The following is a 20,473-nucleotide window of genomic DNA, read 5'->3' on the forward strand; positions in this document are numbered from 1 at the left end:
TAAACTAAAATATGTTGGCCATTGTCTTTTTTTAAATGTTCTGACCGGATGTTTCTAGATATTCTTACGTTTTAAACTTGACATTGATGACAGCAGCGTAGCATCACCTCTCCTCCCTCCCTCCCTCCCTCCCTCCCATCCATCCATCCTCTGCACAATCGCCAAGTGAAACTGCTGATTAAACTGCTGACTCTCGGGCGTCTTGTGTGTGTGTGTGTGTGTGTGTGTGTCTGACCCTCCACCATGTAGTCACCTGAGCGCTGACAGCAGAGCTCCATCCATGGCATCTTTCTAAACAACGATTCTCTCATCCTCCGGTCCGGTCGTGACATAGATATCCAGCCCTCCACCCCCACCTCGTTCATCATGCTGCAGATCGGAGACGAGGTGGTGTATTTCTCGGCGGTGTTCCTGTTGGTGATGTTGGGGACGAGGAGCGCCACCGGGGCCTCCCTCCTCACCGCGTTCCTCTACGTCTTCATGGTGATGTTCCGCTTTCCTCCGGTGCCAGCGGAGCAGGCCGGCCGCGTCCTCCGGCCCAGGGCTCCATCAGGCGGCGTCCCGGTGGTGGCGCACCGCGGAGGGAGCCACGACGCCCCGGAGAACACCGTGGCAGCTATCAGAGAGGTGACATGCAGGCATCAGACATCAGATGGAAATGTGCAGCAGTGCATGAGCCTGTGTACTATAATAGGCTGTGGAAATGTAGGCTACAGACATACTGCAAAATAAAATAAGAATTATTATTATTACAACGTTAATGTTATAATGTAGGGCACTGCAGGTCATAGGGAGTCCTAAAAGGATTAGGCTATAGTAAAAATGTCATGTATGATAATGAGTAGCCTATTGATGGCTTAGGCCAGTAGTGGCTTATGCCAGAGATGCTAAGAGCTTCATTGTTCTCCTTGGCCTTGAATATGAACCACTTATAAACTGACGCCATGATGATGTCGACAATAACTCACAGCCTTTTAAAATCCTTTCTTCCCTGACTTTTTTCCCCCTCATACTGAAGGTGCTGAGTCAGCTGTGTCTCATGCAGTAGTCCCACATGCAGTTATCATCCTATACCAGAACTCCTGATATCCTACCTCTCACCTGTCCAGTTCCTTCACATCTGGAAAAGTTTATTTTATTTGTGAATCTTTTTTTTTAACCTCCCCTAGTCAGGCAGCTATTGTATTTGGTGCAAAAGATAACATAGTAAATTCTGCTCTTCCTTTTTTAAACAGAGCTGAAACAGCTGTTTTTGGTGTCAATGACATCCTATTCATGATGGTGCTGGCAAGAGCTTTGGTTGCTGTCACTGAACCTTGTTTTTGATATTACCAACCCATGGACAAGTATTTCTGGATCACACCTACATCTGTTTGCATCATATGCGTCAAAAAGAACATTTAAATGTTCCAGTGACAGTTCTGTTCATCCTCCTGACACGCAAATTTAGACTGTACAAGTTTTTTTTTGTTTTTTTTATTGCAAGACTGTAGATGTTTTCAGACACTGGATCACACACATTTTTCTCCACTGCATGTCTGATCAAACTGTCATTGACCAAAACCAATATCTGTGCAAGATGTGGCGGATTTTATGGTCTGCTGGCGTCAAATACAGTGTCCCCCTCTAGGTGTCTTTGCTATCAAGCTTTCCTTTAATTTAAAGTAGAAATACCGTGGTCTATAAATACTCAGTTACAAGTAAAAGTCCTGTACTCTAAATGTTAATAAAAGTACAGAACTACAAAAACACAGTATATCAAAAGTAAAAGTACTATTTTTTTTAATCACTAATGAATACACATAAGAGGATTTTAATCTTTTAGTTCATCAATGTGGAGCCAATTGTAAATACTTTCTATATCACTGCATCTATTAGTGGAGTAAAAAGTAAAAAAAAAAAATAATCTATTTATTTATCTAACCATAACCTGATATTGTAGGACAGCATCCTGCTTTTGATCAAAACTCCAACACAGGTCCTCTACCAAATAAGGAAATTAGTTAAAATTCTTCTGATGATTTACTATAAAAGACAAGGGTTAGAAAGAGTTGGGCTCAAACATACATTACGGGGGTGTTTTCTCCTCATGAGTTAAACTATCTGTTGTTGTCTTTGCCTAAAACCGGAGCAGACACCCTTTAAATGTGAACTGTTAACTCTGTGTCCTACAAACAAACATTTCAATGCACTGGTTGTCTCTACCCTCTTCATCTGGCATGTGTCGGTAGAACTGGAGAACATTCACACTGCCCACAGAAACTGAGAATATATCGATACTGTTTAATAATAGCAATGACTCACTATGCCACACTTTCTTACTTATGTAGGTTCATTGTTTCCTGTTGTTTGAAACCCCAAGCCAAAAATGTTGTATTATCTGTCAGTACATTTTGTCTTATTTTCCCCCTTGTGATCTGCTTATAGGCCAGTAGGAACGGGGCTACTGGAGTGGAGTTGGACCTGAGCTTCACGGCCGACGGAGTGCCCGTACTGATGCATGATGAGACTCTGGACCGCACCACCAATGGCTCTGGACCAGTTAACAAACTGCAGTTTGTCCAACTTAGGAGACTTGATGCTGCTGTTCAACACAGGCTGAAGTATGCTTTCTATCAAACACTCTTTTTTAGCTAGTCTAAGCTTGTGATTCAATGCTTGGATAACAAGCTAAGAGCAGTGTATACGTGAAATAAGACATTCTAGATTGCAAATTAAGGTTTTCATTCTAAAAAGTCTGTGTTGCAGAAATATAGTTTTCATATGAGTGATCCCTTGCCCTTCAAAAATATGTCACCATTTAAAAGTATCTCTCTGACTCACTTTTATCACACATTTTAAAGATTTGAAATAAAGCAGACATGGAAAGTGTGATACAGCAGGAGCGTTAGTTCAGTTTTGCCTTAAAAACCTGCTGTGTTGGTTGTTTGTTTTTTTTTGTCGGCAGGGACAAATTCAGTGGAGAGAAGGTCCCAACTCTGCAGGAGGCAGTGGAGGAATGCATCAGACACCAACTGACCATCTTCTTTGATGTCAAAGGTCAACCTGATAAGGTACTGAATAGAAGGACCTAACCTGACGGACAAAAAGACAGATATATGGATACATGCATATTTGGAATAATGATGTTACCTCCTTCCTTTGACCCCAACTTTGATCCTTGTGCAAGGCCTCCATTTCAGTAATCTCTTTAAATAAGTCGGTTTACTATTAGATATTTAAATAATATTCTATTCTTCTTCCTGTTTTTATGGAATATTAATATGTTTTTAACTTGTCCAGGCTGTATCAGTGCTTCACGAGATGTATAGGAAGTTCCCCGTCCTTTACAATTCCAGCATTGTTTCCTCCTTTGAACCCAAAGTCATCTACAAGGTAACAAGAAATATATGACTGAATATGATTTCTGATTGAAGAGCTAGAACCTTTTAATACTGACAGCAATCTGTTGACCTCTGACCTCTTCTGGTCCCCAGATGCGTCAGACTGACCCCAACGTAGTCACGGCTCTCACCCACCGACCCTGGAGACTGAGCCGCTTTAGCGATGGCACTCCTAAGGCCCTGTCTGCATGGGGCCAGATGTGGACGGGGCTTCTGGACGTCTTGTTGGACTGGGCCCACCACCACATACTGTGGAAACTCTGCGGAGTCTCTGCCATCCTCGTGCAGAAAGACTTCATCTCACTGTAGGTGAAATTCAACCTGTTTTATCATTGAGATTTGGTTTAAGAGATGGTGAGAGGTAACTTTTCTTGCCCGCAACAGTACATAGGCTACATACTCTGCACTCAAAAGGTAGGATGTGTTTCATTTAAAGACCCACCAATTGAGATTATTTCTATGCAAAATAATCTCCAACAGATTGTCCTTTTTATTGATGACAGAAATCAGTCATGATCAATAGCTTGACGTCTGCTGAGGCATATAGGAAATGATGAATGAAAACTTAAAACTCCAGTGTGTAGGATTTAGTGGCATCAAGCGGTGTAGTTGGTAGCAAAACACACAAAAAACGAAAACAGTGCCCTTTAGTTTTAGTTTAGTTTCGTAAAGTTTAGGTGAGATTGCTGGTTGCAACCGGCTGAACCACCTCGACTCAAGCGTGTAGGAGAAACTGTGGTGGCTGCTTACATACCTAAACCTATCTATGAATGTTATATTCCATTTCTGCCAAAGGATCCTCTTGAATGTTACACACTGGACCTTTAAATAGGCTGAACATTTTATTATTATCCTGGCCATGAAAATTAATGCAAAAACCATGAATGTCGTGCATTGTTTGTCTGCCTGCTCAGAGACAGCAGATGCCAATGAGCTGTTAGCTAACTCTGGTGCAGTTACTTTTAATCGTGGGTTGTCTCTGCGAAAATAAACAACTTTGTCTGTACAGATTGTGAACATTAATTAAACTGCCCATAAAAGCTGCAGTGTTTCTGCCTTCTTAGCCAACAGAAGGTGATCTGATATCTTTGAATTATTGTAGCCTTTTAGTTAGTTGCAAATGTTATTAGTTAACTTAATAAGATTCAGTAAGAGACTCAAAAAGAGTCTGATGAAGTGGATTTGAAATTTCAAAACAATGATGAACCACTTCCTTAGTCATAATCACTTTAATATTTTTGTCTGGGACTAAAAACATTTGTCTGGCTGTAGGTCTTCTTCTTATTATTATTATTATTATTATTATTACACTGAGATTTACTGTTTTTTTCTTCCACCTTTCACTCAGGGACTATGTCCAGTACTGGGCAGAGCGAGGTGTGGAGGTGGTGGGCTGGACTGTGAACAACGCTGTGGAGAAAGACTACTACCAAAACCTGCTGAAGATTGGCTACATCACCGACAGTCTGCTGGAAGATTGTGATGCTTATTACTGAATGATCACAACACACACACACAAGATGACATTTTACAGCTTCTTATCGAACAAATTAGTAGCTAGAAACTCCTATGTTAGACAAGATATGACATAATAACCATAATTACTACATTTTACTTTCCATTTTACTACAAGTTTCTTGTCTTTTCACAGAACATACATACTGAAATATGTAGATAAAGTGAATTATAAGGTGGAAGGAAGCCAGAAATGTGGTGCTAACTAGCTCTGTAGTGGCAATCAAACAACTCATGCTTTATAGAAATACATATATTATAGAGGTAAGAACACATAACTACCTGTAGCTGGCATACAGGTAAATTCCCTTTTAAATTTACAGACACATTAAACCATGAAGACTCAACTGTATACTTCCTTGTCTTATCCTACTACCAGCAGCAATACCTCCACCTCTCCTGGACCAGGGATTAGGATTACACCACCTTAAAGATCTTTTCTACCTTCTGTGCTGATCTTTCAGAGGCTTTGATGTACCTTTAAAGAGACATCAGTGTATATACTTGTAACATTAGACATACTGGCGTCATATCAATGCCTGCTATCTTAATATTTATTTAATAATGGGCTCTAGAGGATCTCTAGTTGATATTCTGCAACTTGACGTGCTGATACTTGATTGTGGAGAAACTTGCCTTCTGTCGTTAAGTTGCACAAACCTTAAGACATTAAAACTTTGACTGACTCAACGCTAAAATGATAATATCTGATTGTATCCTCCAAAGGATTTCATTCCTGAGGGAAAGTAAATGCACCGTTGAACCTGAGTGGAGGCGTGTGTAGTTCAAGGCTTTACACTTCTTGAACACCCTCATTATTAGAGAAAGACGATTCTTTTTTTGTTTTGTTTTTGTTTTTTGTAGCCATATTTGTAAAACAAAATAATCCAAATTCCCATCCGCCTAAGAAATGTTTGACTAGATACTATGAAACCTGTACACTTTAATTTCTTCACATGACTTTTATTCATTTAATCTTTCAGTTGTAGTTTGTCTATCTCACCACATGATGGTCTAATGCTGCTTTAAATAATTATCCACGCTGCTAGGAATATGATTTGTACAGAAAAATACAAATTCTCTTCATTTTAATTAAATTTAACAGTGTTGCCTGAATATGGTCGCGTTTAAAGATAATTAGCTGTAAAGAATATAAGAATCAGCTTTAAGAAGCCTGTCTGTAAGTGTAGGATGTGAATTAGTCCCAGAAACATGGGAGTTTTTTTTTAAGGTATTTAAGGAGTTCTTGTAGACAAAATGTCAACAACCTCATCTTGGTGAAAACTTGTTACCAACAACTGGTTTCAACAACATTTCTCTTGCCTTTTATTTCCTGTAGTGTGAAGAATGTCTTATAATCTAATAAAACTTAATAAACTCGTCCTAATAGGTTGAAATAACTCTGAATGTAAATCCAGTTTGCTAAACTGATGTAAGTCAATAATGCCTTTTAAGTGAAAATCTTAAATAAATAAATTTTTAAACAGTAGTACAGCGGATGAGTTTTCTTTGTGTTTTCCATTTAATGGTCAAATGGGTGTCTTTGTCAACCCATACTTTAATTTTCTTATCTTGTATATAGGTATGCTTGAGTTGCATTGTAAACATGTGTGTGTGTGTGTGTGTGTGTGTGTGTGTGTGTGTGTGTGTGTGTGTGTGTGTGTGTGTGTACACCTGACCTCACCTGTGTGTGTGTGTGTGTGTGTGTGTGTGTGTGCTGTAAACAGAGACGTTGGGCAGATAGGGGCCACGTGGAGTAGCAGACAAAAGACCCCCATTAAAAAGATTCTCATTCTACAAGTTGAACTCATCTGACAGTTTTTATTTGTTTATTTTCTGGCTGCATTAAACAATAACAGTCAAACAGATCATAACTTCACTGATCATTTCTAAAATGATTCGCCTGGTTTCTAGTTTTAGAAGAGAATTCAAATTTTTTTAGGGAATAAAAAAATTGTGTAATCACGCAATTCCTTCACATTCCGGCGGTCTCAGTCTCCAGTGCCCCCCCCCTTGAAGTCCTCCTTTGTCACAGATTTGTTCCAGTCCCGGGACACTGTCTCTTTAAAGCGCCGAGGGAGGCGTGTCGGGACGTCGAGAAGTGGTGTGCGTGCAGTGTCTTATGAATGACAGCCGCTTTTACAGGTTATGTGACATTGTGGCAGTGCAGGACACCTCAACACCAAAGTGACTTACGTTAAGTGTGTGGACTTTTGGGGGGTGGGGGGAACGGAAAGGGCAGGTGAAAAGAGGAGAGGGTGGTGGGGAGATGCGCCCCGGCTGCTGGCTTTACGCGGAGAGGAGGTTGTGCTCTCTGAGAGGTTACCAAACAGCCTGCCTGGTCTCATGTCAGCTCCGAGGATCTGCGTTGGCTTCGAACTGACTCCCTGTGAGTGAAATCCAGTCCGATCGTCTGAGGACGCGACTGACTTCCCCTCACATCGCATCTTTTTTTTTTAAAATATATATATACGTCGACAAAATCCCGGAGGAGCGTGCTTAATTTAAAGTGCCTTTTCCAAGTAGGCCCGCTCCACCTGGACCGGTCTGGACTAAACCCTCAAAAAGTGCCAAACTCACAAGTTTACAGGTGACTTTTTTTTTTTTTTTTTTTTTTGCATGATGTACACAATTACAAGAGGCCCCAGCAAACTGGTCACCCAGCGACGGACAGGTGAGGTTACACACACACACACACACACACACACACACACACAGATCCAACCAGATGTTCAGCTTGTGTTTATTTATTTATTTATTTTTTTTAAATAGAATGTGAATTTCTCTCTTATTCTTAGGCCCCACTCAGCAGCTTGACAACAAAATAAACGACTTCAAGCACAAGCAAACCTCCTGGAGTATGCCTGGGTAAGTGTGCAACCTTTGGAGAGACACCTCCTTGTAATGACCAACCACCCACAGTGCCCCCCTTTGTTTGTGTGTGGTGTGTGTGTGTGTGTGTGTGTGTGTGGTGCTTTTTCATGTGTGTCCCCTAATAACAATCTCAAAAAGATATCTACTTTTTTATATTTTTTGCAGAGATCAGTCTCATGTGTTAGATGAATTGGGTCAGTTAAAGTGTGTGTCAGTGTAATGAAGGGGGGTCCTGGCACCACTCCTGACGTCATCAGCTTGAGACGGGATGATTTATAACACACCTTCACATTGCGGCTTCCCCCAAAGGCCTCGGTCTGCCTGCTGGGCTGTTTTTCACGCCTCTGAACCAGCTGTGACCTTGTGGGAAGGCGAGGTGGCACATGTTCCTTCATTCAGCTGTTGCAATCCTACAACAACCGACCTCGCTTGGATTTTAGGCCCAAACACTCATACTTTGAGAAACTCCCTATTGGAGAGTTTAAAACATCAGACTGTTTGTGACATGCTGTTTCTTATTTTCTTCTTCTTCTTACACCACCCAGCCTCCCCGCACCCAAGATAGTTTTCAACCGTCTGAACGGCAAGAAGTATCATCACCCAGCTCCGGCTGTCCCGGCAGACAACCAGCAGGAAGAGAGCTCCACGGCCGCGCACGAAGAAAACGCCAGATTTCTCTATGACGGTAAGGGGAAAACGATCAGACGGTCTGACTGGAAATGCGAGAGGATTAAACAACACTTTTCATTGTCTCGCTGTATCCGGACACCCATCCCTCGCCAGCTGTTTTGTGAATGACATTGTTTCACTATCAAGAGTTTATTTAAAAACTACTAACCAGCCTCCCCCCCCCACACACACACACACACACACACACCACCACCACCACCACCACGCCTGCCAGACCTCACCCACACAGCTGCTCTGATACTGATAGCCACCTAGCAGAGAAAAACGCTCTCACACCCACATAACATGCCCCTTGTGACCCACGCTGAAGGCTTTTTGGAGCCCCGTTAAATGAGCTTTGGGGGGAAAGCCAACAGAACTCCTGACAGGGTTTTGTCGGGATCCTGGTGAAACTCCGCTGACCCAGTTTGGAAGTTTCTTTTATAACACTCACTCTCTCATTCAGTCTTCGTTTGGCTCGCTTGGTCGCACTTTCTGTGTCTTGTTGGTTGCTTGCCGTTGAAGCTCGGGCCACAGCGGCTCATAAACAACTCCAGTGACCTTGTCGTAGAGTGGACAAGGACACAAAGGAGGCCCAACCCTCCCCCCTCTGTTGGGAAAGAGTGCTGCTAAGGGTTTATTCATTCTCTTTCACTGTCTGAAATACCCCAGTGCACGATATACACAGGCGTATCCATTAGAGTTTTTGGAAAAGCATGACCTGGAGGCAGCTCCCAGAGATAACATCAATACACACACACACACACACACACACACACACACACACACACACACACGCACACACACGCACGCAGTTCACATGCCGCATTATTTAAAATACAAACGTTTGCCAAGAGTGGCTGGCCTTTTGAAGCAGTTGCCCTTGTGGACTTTACTTGTTTGACATTGTGGGTGTGACGCCGGGGTGCACAACTGGGACAGACAAGGACGTTTGTTATTACCCTACTAATTACATTCTTAATACCACGTCCTTGGGTCCAGATTATCATTATTTATTATTTCATTATATTACAGTACAAGGAGCCTGCACCACCACACATCCAACGTTGTTGAAGTGTACAGACTGATAGTTAATCAGAGGTGTAATAAAACAAATTATCGACATACAGTTAAAGCTGCAGTTACAGATTATTTTAGATTCAGTAGTCATTGCGTAATCTGCTTCTTCTGATTAATCGATGAGTTGATTAATGGTCTATAAAACAACAAAAAACAATTCCTGTCACAATTTCCTACATAATGAGGGTTTCTCTTGCAGTGCAGAGCCCAAATATAATTATTTAACTGTAATAACAAGACCAGAAAAATGTAAATGATCACTTTTCAGAAGTTGGAGCAAACAAAAATGACTTTGTTGATTATTTGATTATCAAAATACTTGGCAGTTAAATTTCTGTTGATCGACTTAATCATTGCAGCTCTTCAAACAGTATAGGAGCTTAGAAGTATTAGTAGTACTGACTGAGTTGTTGTGTTTTCAGCCTGGCAGGAGGTGGTGCAGCAGGAGCAGGTGCCCGGTCAGAGGCCAGTGGAGGCCCAGGGAGCAGTCCACTACAAAGAAACCACTCCCAGCCCACACATGGACAGTGAGTACAGCTTCGCCTCCTTCTCACAGTCATCCTCACGCCGTCCTTCCTCGAGCTGCTCGCGTCTTCAGGGGATTCAGGGGATTCATCTGCATTTTACTGGCTCATTTTAAAGGCTGAACTAAGCACCATTTTCCAGTAAAAATACAGGGTCTACAACTAACCTGGACAGTAGCTTGCATTGGTTTGTGACAGACAGCCAACCAAGGATTAGTGGACCTGCTTCTGATCCTTCCAGCTGGAAGGAAGCTAGCAGAGGTCACAGGCCTGTCTCTCCTCATAGTCCAATGGGATGTGCCAACTCCGCAGAGACATTTAGAAATTTAGAAATACTAATTTAAGTTTTAAACGTTTTTGCCATTTCAACCAAGATGATACGAATTTGTCAGTTCACATTATAAACACAACATAAAATTCAATGCATGGGGGAAGATCGAGAGGGAATTTTAGATTGTGTTTAGTTTTAGATGTGCACATAATAATTATCTGCAGCCAGCACTGAAATCAAACATGTCGCCAACATGACAATCAAGTTATTTGAGGACATTTATTCTTTCCGTGCTTGATTTATATTTAGTTTGTTTCACTTTGTTGTCTTCATTTTGAAAGTATGTCCCAGAAGTGGAGGTGTGTGGTCATAACGACATTAGCTGGACAGATGTGTTGCAGTTCCTCATTTTGACCACTAGAGGGTGTTATGTGATTCCCTGATACCTGACAGACACTGTTAGTTTAACTTGAAATATCTTTGTGTGGTGTATGTGAGACCAAAGAACACAGTAGTTATTGATAAGGTCTGTTAGTTTGCTTCTGATTGCTTCAATTTGGTTATTTTATAATTATATATTTGTAATTTTATATAAAAATATTGGAGCTCGCATGTCTGCTTTTCATGCTGATATGAACATAGCTGCCAGGTAGACGCCTTTACTAAAACAGCTGTTAAATAACTTGGTTATCAACACTAAAAATACTGATGAGCTTTACATTTTACTATTAATACCAAGTTTAGTAGCCACAGATTTAACATAGTGTTGCAGTTCATCCATGTGACCACTGGGGGGCAGTACTCGTGATTGTAAATGGCCTTCAGTAAACTCCACCAAACACACAGTATCATAATAACACTTATGGTCAAACTATCAAAGCAAAATAATCAAAAACAACTCAAATGAGGAATGCCTTGATGCATTTCTATGTTAAATACACAGTTAGAACATAGAAGGGACTCCTGATCAAGTTATGGTAAGGTCCAACTTAAGCTACAAGAACAATTCTGACAGAAAAAAATCCAGAAATGTTTGTTTTTCAAGTCTAATTTATAATTAACTTCCCATTCACGTTTTAAACATGAATGGCAACAAACAGAATAGCAAAGTTTTCTCTACATTTCATCTTTCCAACTCAGTTCTTGGGTGTAATGACCGTTTTAAGCCTCATACGCCAACAGCACAGCTAGACTTTTAACCTCTTTCAATTCTTCCCTTTGTTTTTAGACTTTGTGCCCATAGATCTGGATGAATGGTGGGCCCAACGGTTCCTAGCCAATATAGACAAGCTGTCCTGACACTCTCCTGGGATTTGTGGATCTTGACGGACGGTCAGGAGGTGCGACCTGAAGCAGGATAGCTCACAGAGGAGAGGAAGCCTGGGCAGGAGGTGTGATGGCTCAATATGCCCCGATGTGATTCAAATGGATGGACAGCGCTGGGACGCTTATATGGAAACCATATAAAATCACTTCACTTGAACTCAAGCCTCCATCCATCTCTCAATATTCAGTCTGTGACAGACTGGACACTGGAGGAAGATGGCACCTCAGAGATGTCCTGTTACTTTGAAATGCAGTAAAATTGTATTTTCAAGAATCATTGTATTGGTATCTTTTTAATTGACTCACCTTACTGATAATGCACACAGAAAATCACCAACAGCTCCATAAATTATTAGACAGTATTCCAAATGCATTAGGCTCACTGCTACTTTAATACCAATGAAACCTGTTGAGAATCCATATTTGACCACTGACAGTTGACACATTTGCAGCATCTACCATATACTAATTCTGAAAATAGTTTTTAATTTGACCCACATTTTCAGATATTCAGTTTTTTATACACCACAAAAGACAAAGTAACATACAGAACATAAAATATGAAATAATGTGGGAAAAAAAAGTTGAAATATTTTAGAGAGCTCATAAAAAAAGATAACACAAAGTGGCAAACAGTAACTGCTCTTTTCAGCAGAGAGGACGTCTTTTAGTCTAACTGAACTGCGATCAGTTTATTATCACTTCAAAGCTCTAAAGCACACTTCAGAATAAAACTCCACATATCTTTAGCTGTTTCACGTGGTCATTTATAGAGGATTTTGAAATGTGGTTCTAGAAATCACTCTGGCCTAACTTTTTAATGTGCCTGCTCTCCCTCTTCATTGTTTGTGGCTCGTTAGCATCCACATTATTCAGGATGTGATCGACACGGAGCCTGACACTTTATTTCTGCAGTTTATAACCAACCAGTTTTACACGCCAATGCCTGAACGTTAGGTGTAAATGACCTTTATGACCACCCTCTTCATGGCACATATCCTCTAAATATTATTACCATGTGAAACACTGCTGAACACAGAGCATAAAGACATAGACGTTTACATTGAGAAGCTTCCAGAAGTTCATCTTCACTCCATCTGAGCTTTTTAAGCCTTTATGTGCTCTCCGTAAAGGGGGGGATGAAGTACTCCAGAGGGGAAAGGGATGTGATTTTATAGCTTCAGATGAACAAAGGCCTTGTAGTTGTCTTCAGAAACTGCAGTTCTCCACCTTTGTATGCCCTTCATCTTCAGTCTACAGGCCACTGTGATCATAACCAAGTCAGTCTGAACTGTTCGTGTTTGTGTAGCTCTCAGTGCTTCTCCAGAGCTTTAGACAGCAGATCATTCAGACGGGAAATCATCGGTCGGGGATCATCATTCAGGCCTGCTGTGATCATGGCGTTGTCATATATCTAAAAAAATATAGATAAAGAGGAATGAATGTATAAAACTACACTGAGAGACTTCACGCAAATCAGCAAATCACTCTAAGAGACAATAATACCACAAATAAAATTGATTACATGCTGCCAGAACCGAAAGACAGGGGAGCTGGCACTCAAGTAATGGTCATAAACACTGAGGGGAGGTGCAGTCACCTGTAGTCTAATACCTCACATGGTAAATTCTGAATAATTTTCATTTCCACAACACCAATACCACTGATACAACAACAGACTCAGTACTCTTTTTAACAGAAACACTGTTTTCATTCCCCAATCTATTCCAATCACTTCTATTGTAAATAACTCAAGACTTCCTGCACATTTTTAAGTAAAAGCCAACCAGGAGTTGGAGGGATTATGTCTGCTAAGATGCTTTATTTATTATTTGAAGATTGTTTGCCTGCCTTTTTTGGACGGTTTGACAGCAAAGATGGAGACAGGAAATGTGGGGAGAGAGAGGGGGGATGACATGCAACAAAGGTCCCCAGCTGGAATTGAAGCGGCGACATTGCGGTTATATGGCTTGTGGAGGTAACCATTCGGTTACCAAGGCGCACTGAAATGCTTTTACAGTGCAACATCTGTGCAGGAAATGTTGAGTTTCATTGCCAGTAACTTAACTTTGGTAAATAATATTTCATGTCTGGAAGCGACTGGAAATGATAAGTGAACAAAAACAGTATTTCTGTTGCACTGCTAAGAGGACACAGAGGATGTTTATAACCAGTGAAATAAAACTAGAGTAAATCAGAAAACAATGAGGCCTTCTTACTAAAATATGATAACATAGGTTTTCCATACTTAGATCTAACCCACAGTACCTGTTCCAGTAGCAGTCCAGCCAGGTCTGAGTTTGCATCCTTCAGTTGGTGCAACTTCTTGATCAGATCATGTCTAAAAAAACCAAAAAAGTACAAGATAGTAAGAGCTGGACGTAACACATTATTTAAAGTAATAATACCATCATGTAAAATCCACCACACACACACACACACACCCCCACACACCCCCACACACACACCCCCACACACACACACACACCCACACACACACACACACACACACACACACACACACACACACACACACACACACACACACACACACACACACACACACACACACACACACACACCCCTCTCTTACCCTGCATTGATCTCCAGCGTGGGCTGCAGTATCTGAGCTCTCTCCTCAGCGGTGCGAGCCAGCTGCTGTGTGCGGAGGAAGTGGCGTGCAGCACCCATCTCCAGCACTGTGATCATAGCCGGGTGGGTGTCCAACCGAGGAGTCAGCTGGAGACCAGATGAGAAAATTTTTCTTTTAATTTTACACGTCAGTTAACATGAAATATGAGAACACCTTTAAAACCTCTGACATGAAAAAACAATTACAGAACTGATTTCTTGTCAGGAAAAAAAATATATGCATCACACTTCATGAACGCCAAGAAACCCTCCTATAAAATTCAACCTTGTCTTTACCTTTATGTTGGTGACTCGGGGGCCCAAAGCATTCTTCATCCAGGACATCAGGTCGTCAGCCTGCTCCTGTGTCAGACGCTCAGTGGCTGCAGAGGAGGAAAAGCAATAAAGGAGAGTCAGGACTGCAGACATGACGGCGAGAGTTGGCAGCATGAACTGGAGATACGAGAGAGGAGCAGACCGGGTTTGCTGTCTTCGTACTTCTCCTCCTTGTAGTGATCCACCACGATGTCGGTCTCCGCTGAGATCATCTTCTTCTGGTCAAACTCCCGGAGGTGGAGCAGGGTCAGCTCATCGAACTGCTCGTAGCAGAACAGCACCTGCACATACAGGAGAGACGCACGTCAAACTCCCACTGCAGTTTTCATCCAATTTTTAAATCAAGTCTCTTTTATTCTGACTTTTATAAAATAATCAAAATAAACAGAAGGAGGATCAGTACAACAATTAAAACATAGATATAGCAAGTGCAAGAAAACAATACTAGACAAGTTAGTTAGTCAAAACAGCATAATATATACAGTACACACACACACACACAACAGAGACGGAGAGAGAAGCATGGTAATACGTGGGCAAATCGGCGTTTGACTGCAGGTTTTAACTTCTCAGCAGTTTGGATCATCACCACCCTCTCACCTCCATGTCCTTCTGTTTCATGGCCTCAAAGTAGGGGGAGTGCTCTGCAAGATGGCGGTTGGGGGCGCACAGGTAGTAGATGTTGCGTGTGCCAGCCTTCATGCGGGAGGCGTACTCCATCAGATTGGTCTGCTGGCCGGCCGGCAGAGCAGAGGACTCAAACCTCAACAGCTTTGCAATATCCTCCTGTACAGAGACAGCATGGAGATCAAGACACCACGTTTCTTAAAGATTTCTTAACGTTTCTTACGCAAACCAAATGTTCATGACAGTTTGAAGAAAATTGTGGAAAAGTTGTTTCTATTTTTTTCCCCCTGCAAGCAAGGTCACCTTGACGTCTTGTTCCTGGGTGGTGACGATGCCCTCCCTCATGAAGAGGCCGTAGTGCTCAAAGAACGCGTTGTACTTCTCTGGATCCTTCTTGCTCTGGTCCAGCAGGAAGCGGATCACCCTCTGCTGCAAAACGTCACGAAGCTTCCTGAAGCCAGAGGTAACGATATAAAAATAATCAGTGGATCATTAATGGAGTACAAGTAAAGAACTGAGAAATGCATTGTTAATTTTTGAGTAAGTAGACTGTAAATATTGCTTAAACTGTAGATTTTGGTGTTTCTGTACCTGATGAGGGCGCTCTCCTGCAGCAACTCTCTGCTCAGATTCAGCGGAATGTCCTCACTGTCCACCACACCTGCACACACACACACACACACACACACACACACACACACACACACACACACACACACACACACACACACACACACACACACACACACACACACACACACACACACATTAAGTTTAGGATGAAAAATTCAGTGCTATTTTTTCCTTCATTTCATAGAATCATGCATGTAAAAACTGAGGAGAAGATGTTAAAACAAGCAGCAGGTGGAGGCACTCGGGAGGATGCAGACCTCGGAGGAAGCGCAGCCACTTGGGCAGAATGTCGGTCGCTTTGGTCTGGATCAGGACCTTCCTGCTGTACAGAGCCACACTGGAGCCCATCTCCCTGCTCACGTCGAACATGCTCGGCTTCTGTTGACAAATTAACTCTTCTTAATAAACTTCTTTTTCACTCACTACCACTGAAAATATATAATCACAGGTTACCATTAGTTTAGGAATTGTTCAGGAGTGGAAATATTCCCTTCATATTGACTGGCGAAAGTTTTGCTCAGTTAGACACTGAAACATTTCAAATACAGCTTTAAGTGTAAACGCTGGGCGTGCGCACAAACACATTACAGACAAACAAAAGGACACCCAGTCCTGAGCTCCTCACCGTGTCAGGGACGTAGAAGATGCTTCGGATGTTGAGGGGGGCGTCGGCGCGGTAGTGCAGCGTGTAGCGGGGCTTGTCATAGGCATCAGCGATGTAGCGGTAAAACTCCTCATGCTGCCAGTCACTGATCTCCTTAGGCTCCATCATCCACAAGGCCTGATGGGAGGTCAAACAACAATAAATAAAGCCAACAACAACCAAACAAATACCACATGTACAAATGAAAAATGAAAAGTGATGCCTAACTCACTTCAGAGTGCATAATTAACAGACAGCTCTGATTGATCGCTGAGGCTCACCTGCAGAGTGTTGAGCCTCCGTCCATTCAGGAAGATGGGGAAGCTGACAAAGTTGCTGTACTTTGTTACAACCTCTGGAAGAGATAAAACAGCTTGTAATCCCTTGTAGTGATGCACTAATGTGTTTTATCACTGCGGTTACAGTCAATGAAGCAGCGCCTGCCAGTCATACCTTTAACTCTGTCCTCAGAGGAGAACTCCTTGCAGTCGTCTTTGAGGTGCAGTACAATCTTTGTTCCCTGTTGAACACCGCTGGCTTCAGCGATCTCAAAAACTCCAGAGCTGAGGAGGACAACAACAAAGAAGGTCTGAGGTTAAGATAAGATAAATGATAAGATTTCATTCATCCCACACTGGGGAAATTAACTCACTACATTTCACAGATATATGTATACACTCTTTGTTCTGCTGTACAACAGAATCACACTACAATTCTCTTTGTTCTGCTCTTGTGGCTGAAGTAAAAGACTTTCTCTCCTGGCTTTCATCCTCATCTCATCCCTTCCTCTCACCCGTCTGAAGACCACTTGTAACCGGGTACGCCGGGCTCGGCGGACTGGGAGTAGACGTCAACGCGGTCGGCCACCATGAAGGAAGAGTAGAATCCAACACCAAACTGACCAATGATGGTGCTGCTGGCATCCGCCTGGTTCTGCAGAGCATCTAAAAATGCCTGTGGTGTGGGGACAAGACGATTATTATTATTGAATTGGGGTTTTTTTGCATCGACACACTCACTGTGTGTGTGGATGAAAATCTACAACAGTCACCTTGGAGCCGGAGCGGGCGATAGTCCCCAGGTTGGCCACCAGCTCCTCTTGGTTCATCCCCACTCCTGTGTCCTGTTAGAGTACAGAGAACCCAGTCACTCATAGTTATCCCCAGTTATCATAGCTTGCTGTATATAATATATTTATCCACCAGGTGGCAATCTATATCAAAAACAGTCCACCAGAAACACTTTATCACTGCAGTAATCTGGTTCTTCCTTGCATTTCTACTGTACTTTACAAACCAGTACATTCTGGATATACCCAGTTTAAAAGGCTACAGTGGGACAGACTATGTGTTTCAATGGAAGAAGAGATACGGATATTTAGACAGAGTTTATGGTTTTCTTTGTCCGTTTTCAAGAGCATAGAACCCCTTCATAGTTTTCTGGCAGTACTTTCTGCCCATCGTCTGGGCCGCCTTTTCATTTCAAACTTCTAACTCCTGCTTCCTCTGAATGGCCTTTAATGGTCAAAATAGTGGCGAAGGCTTGGACATCTTTGTATGTACAACAAGCATTCTTATCTTTTAAAGTAGTGGTTCGTGATAGGCTATAGCAGTTTGTTGCCCAAATCTAACTCCAGGAATTCAACAGGGAAAACAAAAGCAGAACCTGTGACAATGGTTACACGTTAAACTTGTATGTATGCAAATAATGTTGCATGTTTAACCAAAAATAAATATGGGGACGAAATAACAACACACAAAACCTATCCACCATAATTCATGCAGGCTGCACATCTTTACACATTATGGTTATACCTGAATGGTGAAGGTGCCCTTAGCACCATCGGTCTGCAGGTGGATCTCCATCTGAGCTGTTTCACCACCTGCCGAGACCAGTTTGTGGCGCAGTTTTTCCAGAGCGTCACTGCCGTTGGAGATCAGCTCCCTGATGAACACCTGGTGGGATGTAGAGGAGCAAATGAATCGGCCAAATAAGAACAGTTATAGTTTAAAAACTGAAATTTGGGCCTAGCTAAGTCAAAGACTCTTTCCCTCTTACCTCCTTCTCTGAGTACAAAGACCTGGCGACAATGTCCAGCAGTTTTTTTGTCTCAGCTTGAAATTCATGTTTGGAGAAGCTACCTGCATGGAACAACATTCAGATGATCTTAAATTAACAAATGATGAGCTATGTGCCGTATCATTCAGGGAGAGTTATGTCTGCGGCTGTTACAGCACCTTGTACAGACTCTGTATCGCTGATGATGGTGTGAAGAGGCTCCTCTTCAGGCTCTTTCTCGGCCTCCTGGGTGCTGTAGAAAGACTGCTGGCTGAAGCTGAGGCAGGACCGCTGGGAGCTCCACACTCTGGGCCGACTGCTCCATCTCTGCTGCTGTGCAACCTGCAAGCCTGATGACAGGAGGAGTCAGCAGGTGGGGTTTGCTTCACAAAAAAGCTGTTGCATTGACATTTTAGTCTTTTGGGATGCCTTACAAAAGGGCTTTCACTAACCAAGAACCTCTATTCTATAAATATATATATAAAGTTAAAAGTAAAAACACATTTATCAGATGACTCCCTCTTACTTACACCAAAGTACAGGAGAAACCTTTACGACCAGCTCTTAATCGTGTGATTATCAACATGTATATTCAGAACCACAATGACAAAGAGCTATGCATGGAAAGAGATTGCAAACACACTCAATACCAGCCTAGTTTTTGTCATTTCCACCACTGACAGATACAAAGCAAGAGTGCTTTATCTTTTTATTTAAAAGAGGTTTTTAGCACAAACTCCTGGGCTGGGTGGAGGGATAATATTGCAAAGAGGGAATTTTGTGCTACCGTGACTGCTGCTTTGGTACCCTTTTGATTTGTCTAACTCAGACTCCTGAAACTTCATATTAGCTTTGGCTGAATGTTAAAAAAGAGCAACTGAATATCTTCACAATAAAAGTTATTACAGCAATATCAATAACTCTCTGGTGATCTACAGGCAGGGGTTACTTTACAAGCTGTCTGATAATTACAGCAAGTGAGTGAATGAGTCCTCTACTGTGAAGAGACAGTGATGAGCTTGTAATGAGCAATACAGCGCTCTTACAGGAATATCTCTTCTTTATTATTGAATAATAATAATAATAATAATAATAATAATAATAATATAATCATAATATATTGTATGAATGGTTAGCTCAGTCAACATAGTCTATAATAGTTCAGTCTGATGTAATAACGTTATAATAATAATAATAATAATGTTAGTTTTTAGGTTTTAATCTTTGGTTTTTAGTTATTTTATTATATTTTACATTTTATTGTTTTTACAGTATATATTTTTTTTAGCCTTACACAGTTGTATTCATGGTTATATAAAGCACAATAAATAAAGTTATAGTAGACTTTAATAAGCCACCGGTCGGTGTACATTCATCAGTGTCTGTCGGTAGTTTCTAAGAGAGCTACCGGACACAACGGGCCGGTAAACGAAGCATTTATCCGCAGGCACAGTTCACGTGATTCACGGCTAGGCTAACCCGGCTAGGCTAACCCGGCTCGGCTAACCCGGCTCGGCTAACATACATAACAAACCCGGGTTACCTGCGGTGACGGAGCGCGAGACAGCTCGGCTGCTCAGCCCTCGTGCACAGGACACGAGCTGTGAGCTGGTCCTCTGAGACGAACCGAGCGCGAGCCGGGCCAGCGCGAGGCAGCGGGACATGGTGACGGACGAGGAGAAAGACAGACAGGTCGACTGAGCGACGGTGGTACAGGAAGGACCCCTCGACTGCGTCTCCTAATGACGTCGGGAGGGGCGTCCGTCACACCGCCTGATGAGAACCGGAAACTGTCCCGTTTAATTGTGAATCACAGCGTGTTAAAAAATAAAATAGTAAACGGGTTCATATTGTTTTATTTGCATTAGAAGCTTACTAATCGTATCTGCACCAGTTTATACTT

The 20,473-nt window shown here is 42.1% G+C and overlaps 3 protein-coding genes across 3 annotated transcripts; 2 read left to right on the top strand and 1 right to left on the bottom strand.

Annotated features, from left to right (window-relative positions):
- The first annotated feature begins 13 nt into the window (after window positions 1–13).
- On the top strand, window positions 14–6,387 carry LOC127356121 (glycerophosphodiester phosphodiesterase 1-like). Its single transcript, XM_051387647.1, has 6 exons — window positions 14–627; window positions 2,428–2,603; window positions 2,948–3,053; window positions 3,283–3,375; window positions 3,477–3,688; window positions 4,732–6,387. The coding sequence occupies exons 1-6, from the start codon at window positions 367–369 to the stop codon at window positions 4,877–4,879; spliced, it is 996 nt and encodes a 331-aa protein (XP_051243607.1). The 5' UTR covers window positions 14–366; the 3' UTR covers window positions 4,880–6,387.
- Window positions 6,388–7,022: 635 nt separating this feature from the next.
- LOC127356124 (MAPK regulated corepressor interacting protein 2) lies at window positions 7,023–11,916 on the top strand. The gene is made up of 5 exons (XM_051387650.1): window positions 7,023–7,572; window positions 7,697–7,766; window positions 8,318–8,457; window positions 9,944–10,048; window positions 11,545–11,916. The coding sequence occupies exons 1-5, from the start codon at window positions 7,518–7,520 to the stop codon at window positions 11,613–11,615; spliced, it is 441 nt and encodes a 146-aa protein (XP_051243610.1). The 5' UTR covers window positions 7,023–7,517; the 3' UTR covers window positions 11,616–11,916.
- Window positions 11,917–12,011: 95 nt separating this feature from the next.
- On the bottom strand, window positions 12,012–20,282 carry trap1 (TNF receptor-associated protein 1). The gene is made up of 18 exons (XM_051387624.1): window positions 20,114–20,282; window positions 18,750–18,920; window positions 18,571–18,653; window positions 18,327–18,467; window positions 17,564–17,635; window positions 17,306–17,466; window positions 16,966–17,075; window positions 16,794–16,867; window positions 16,495–16,650; window positions 16,127–16,247; window positions 15,828–15,897; window positions 15,540–15,687; window positions 15,210–15,395; window positions 14,752–14,890; window positions 14,571–14,656; window positions 14,236–14,381; window positions 13,911–13,983; window positions 12,012–13,056 (listed from the first exon to the last, which is right to left on the bottom strand). Exons 1-18 carry the CDS (start codon window positions 20,232–20,234, stop codon window positions 12,955–12,957), a joined length of 2,160 nt encoding a protein of 719 aa, XP_051243584.1. The 5' UTR covers window positions 20,235–20,282; the 3' UTR covers window positions 12,012–12,954.
- Window positions 20,283–20,473: the final 191 nt, after the last annotated feature.

Source organism: Dicentrarchus labrax, unplaced genomic scaffold, assembly GCF_905237075.1.
Source record: "Dicentrarchus labrax unplaced genomic scaffold, dlabrax2021, whole genome shotgun sequence".
Taxonomy (NCBI): Eukaryota; Metazoa; Chordata; class Actinopteri; family Moronidae; genus Dicentrarchus; species Dicentrarchus labrax.

Excerpts from the sequence above, each read along its gene's own strand:
- LOC127356124 (XM_051387650.1), top strand. The coding sequence starts at position 7,518 with ATGATGTACACAATTACAAGAGGCCCCAGCAAACTGGTCACCCAGCGA. Across the intron at positions 7,573-7,696 it reads GGTCACCCAGCGACGGACAG|GCCCCACTCAGCAGCTTGAC; the intron begins GTGAGGTTACAC and ends TCTTATTCTTAG. Across the intron at positions 10,049-11,544 it reads TCCCAGCCCACACATGGACA|ACTTTGTGCCCATAGATCTG; the intron begins GTGAGTACAGCT and ends CTTTGTTTTTAG.
- trap1 (XM_051387624.1), bottom strand. The coding sequence starts at position 20,234 with ATGTCCCGCTGCCTCGCGCTGGCCCGGCTCGCGCTCGGTTCGTCTCAG. Across the intron at positions 18,921-20,113 it reads CTCGCGCTCCGTCACCGCAG|GCTTGCAGGTTGCACAGCAG; the intron begins GTAACCCGGGTT and ends TCCTGTCATCAG. Across the intron at positions 13,984-14,235 it reads ACGCTGGAGATCAATGCAGG|ACATGATCTGATCAAGAAGT; the intron begins GTAAGAGAGGGG and ends TGGTTTTTTTAG.
- LOC127356121 (XM_051387647.1), top strand. The coding sequence starts at position 367 with ATGCTGCAGATCGGAGACGAGGTGGTGTATTTCTCGGCGGTGTTCCTG. Across the intron at positions 2,604-2,947 it reads GCTGTTCAACACAGGCTGAA|GGACAAATTCAGTGGAGAGA; the intron begins GTATGCTTTCTA and ends TTTTGTCGGCAG. Across the intron at positions 3,689-4,731 it reads CAGAAAGACTTCATCTCACT|GGACTATGTCCAGTACTGGG; the intron begins GTAGGTGAAATT and ends CCTTTCACTCAG.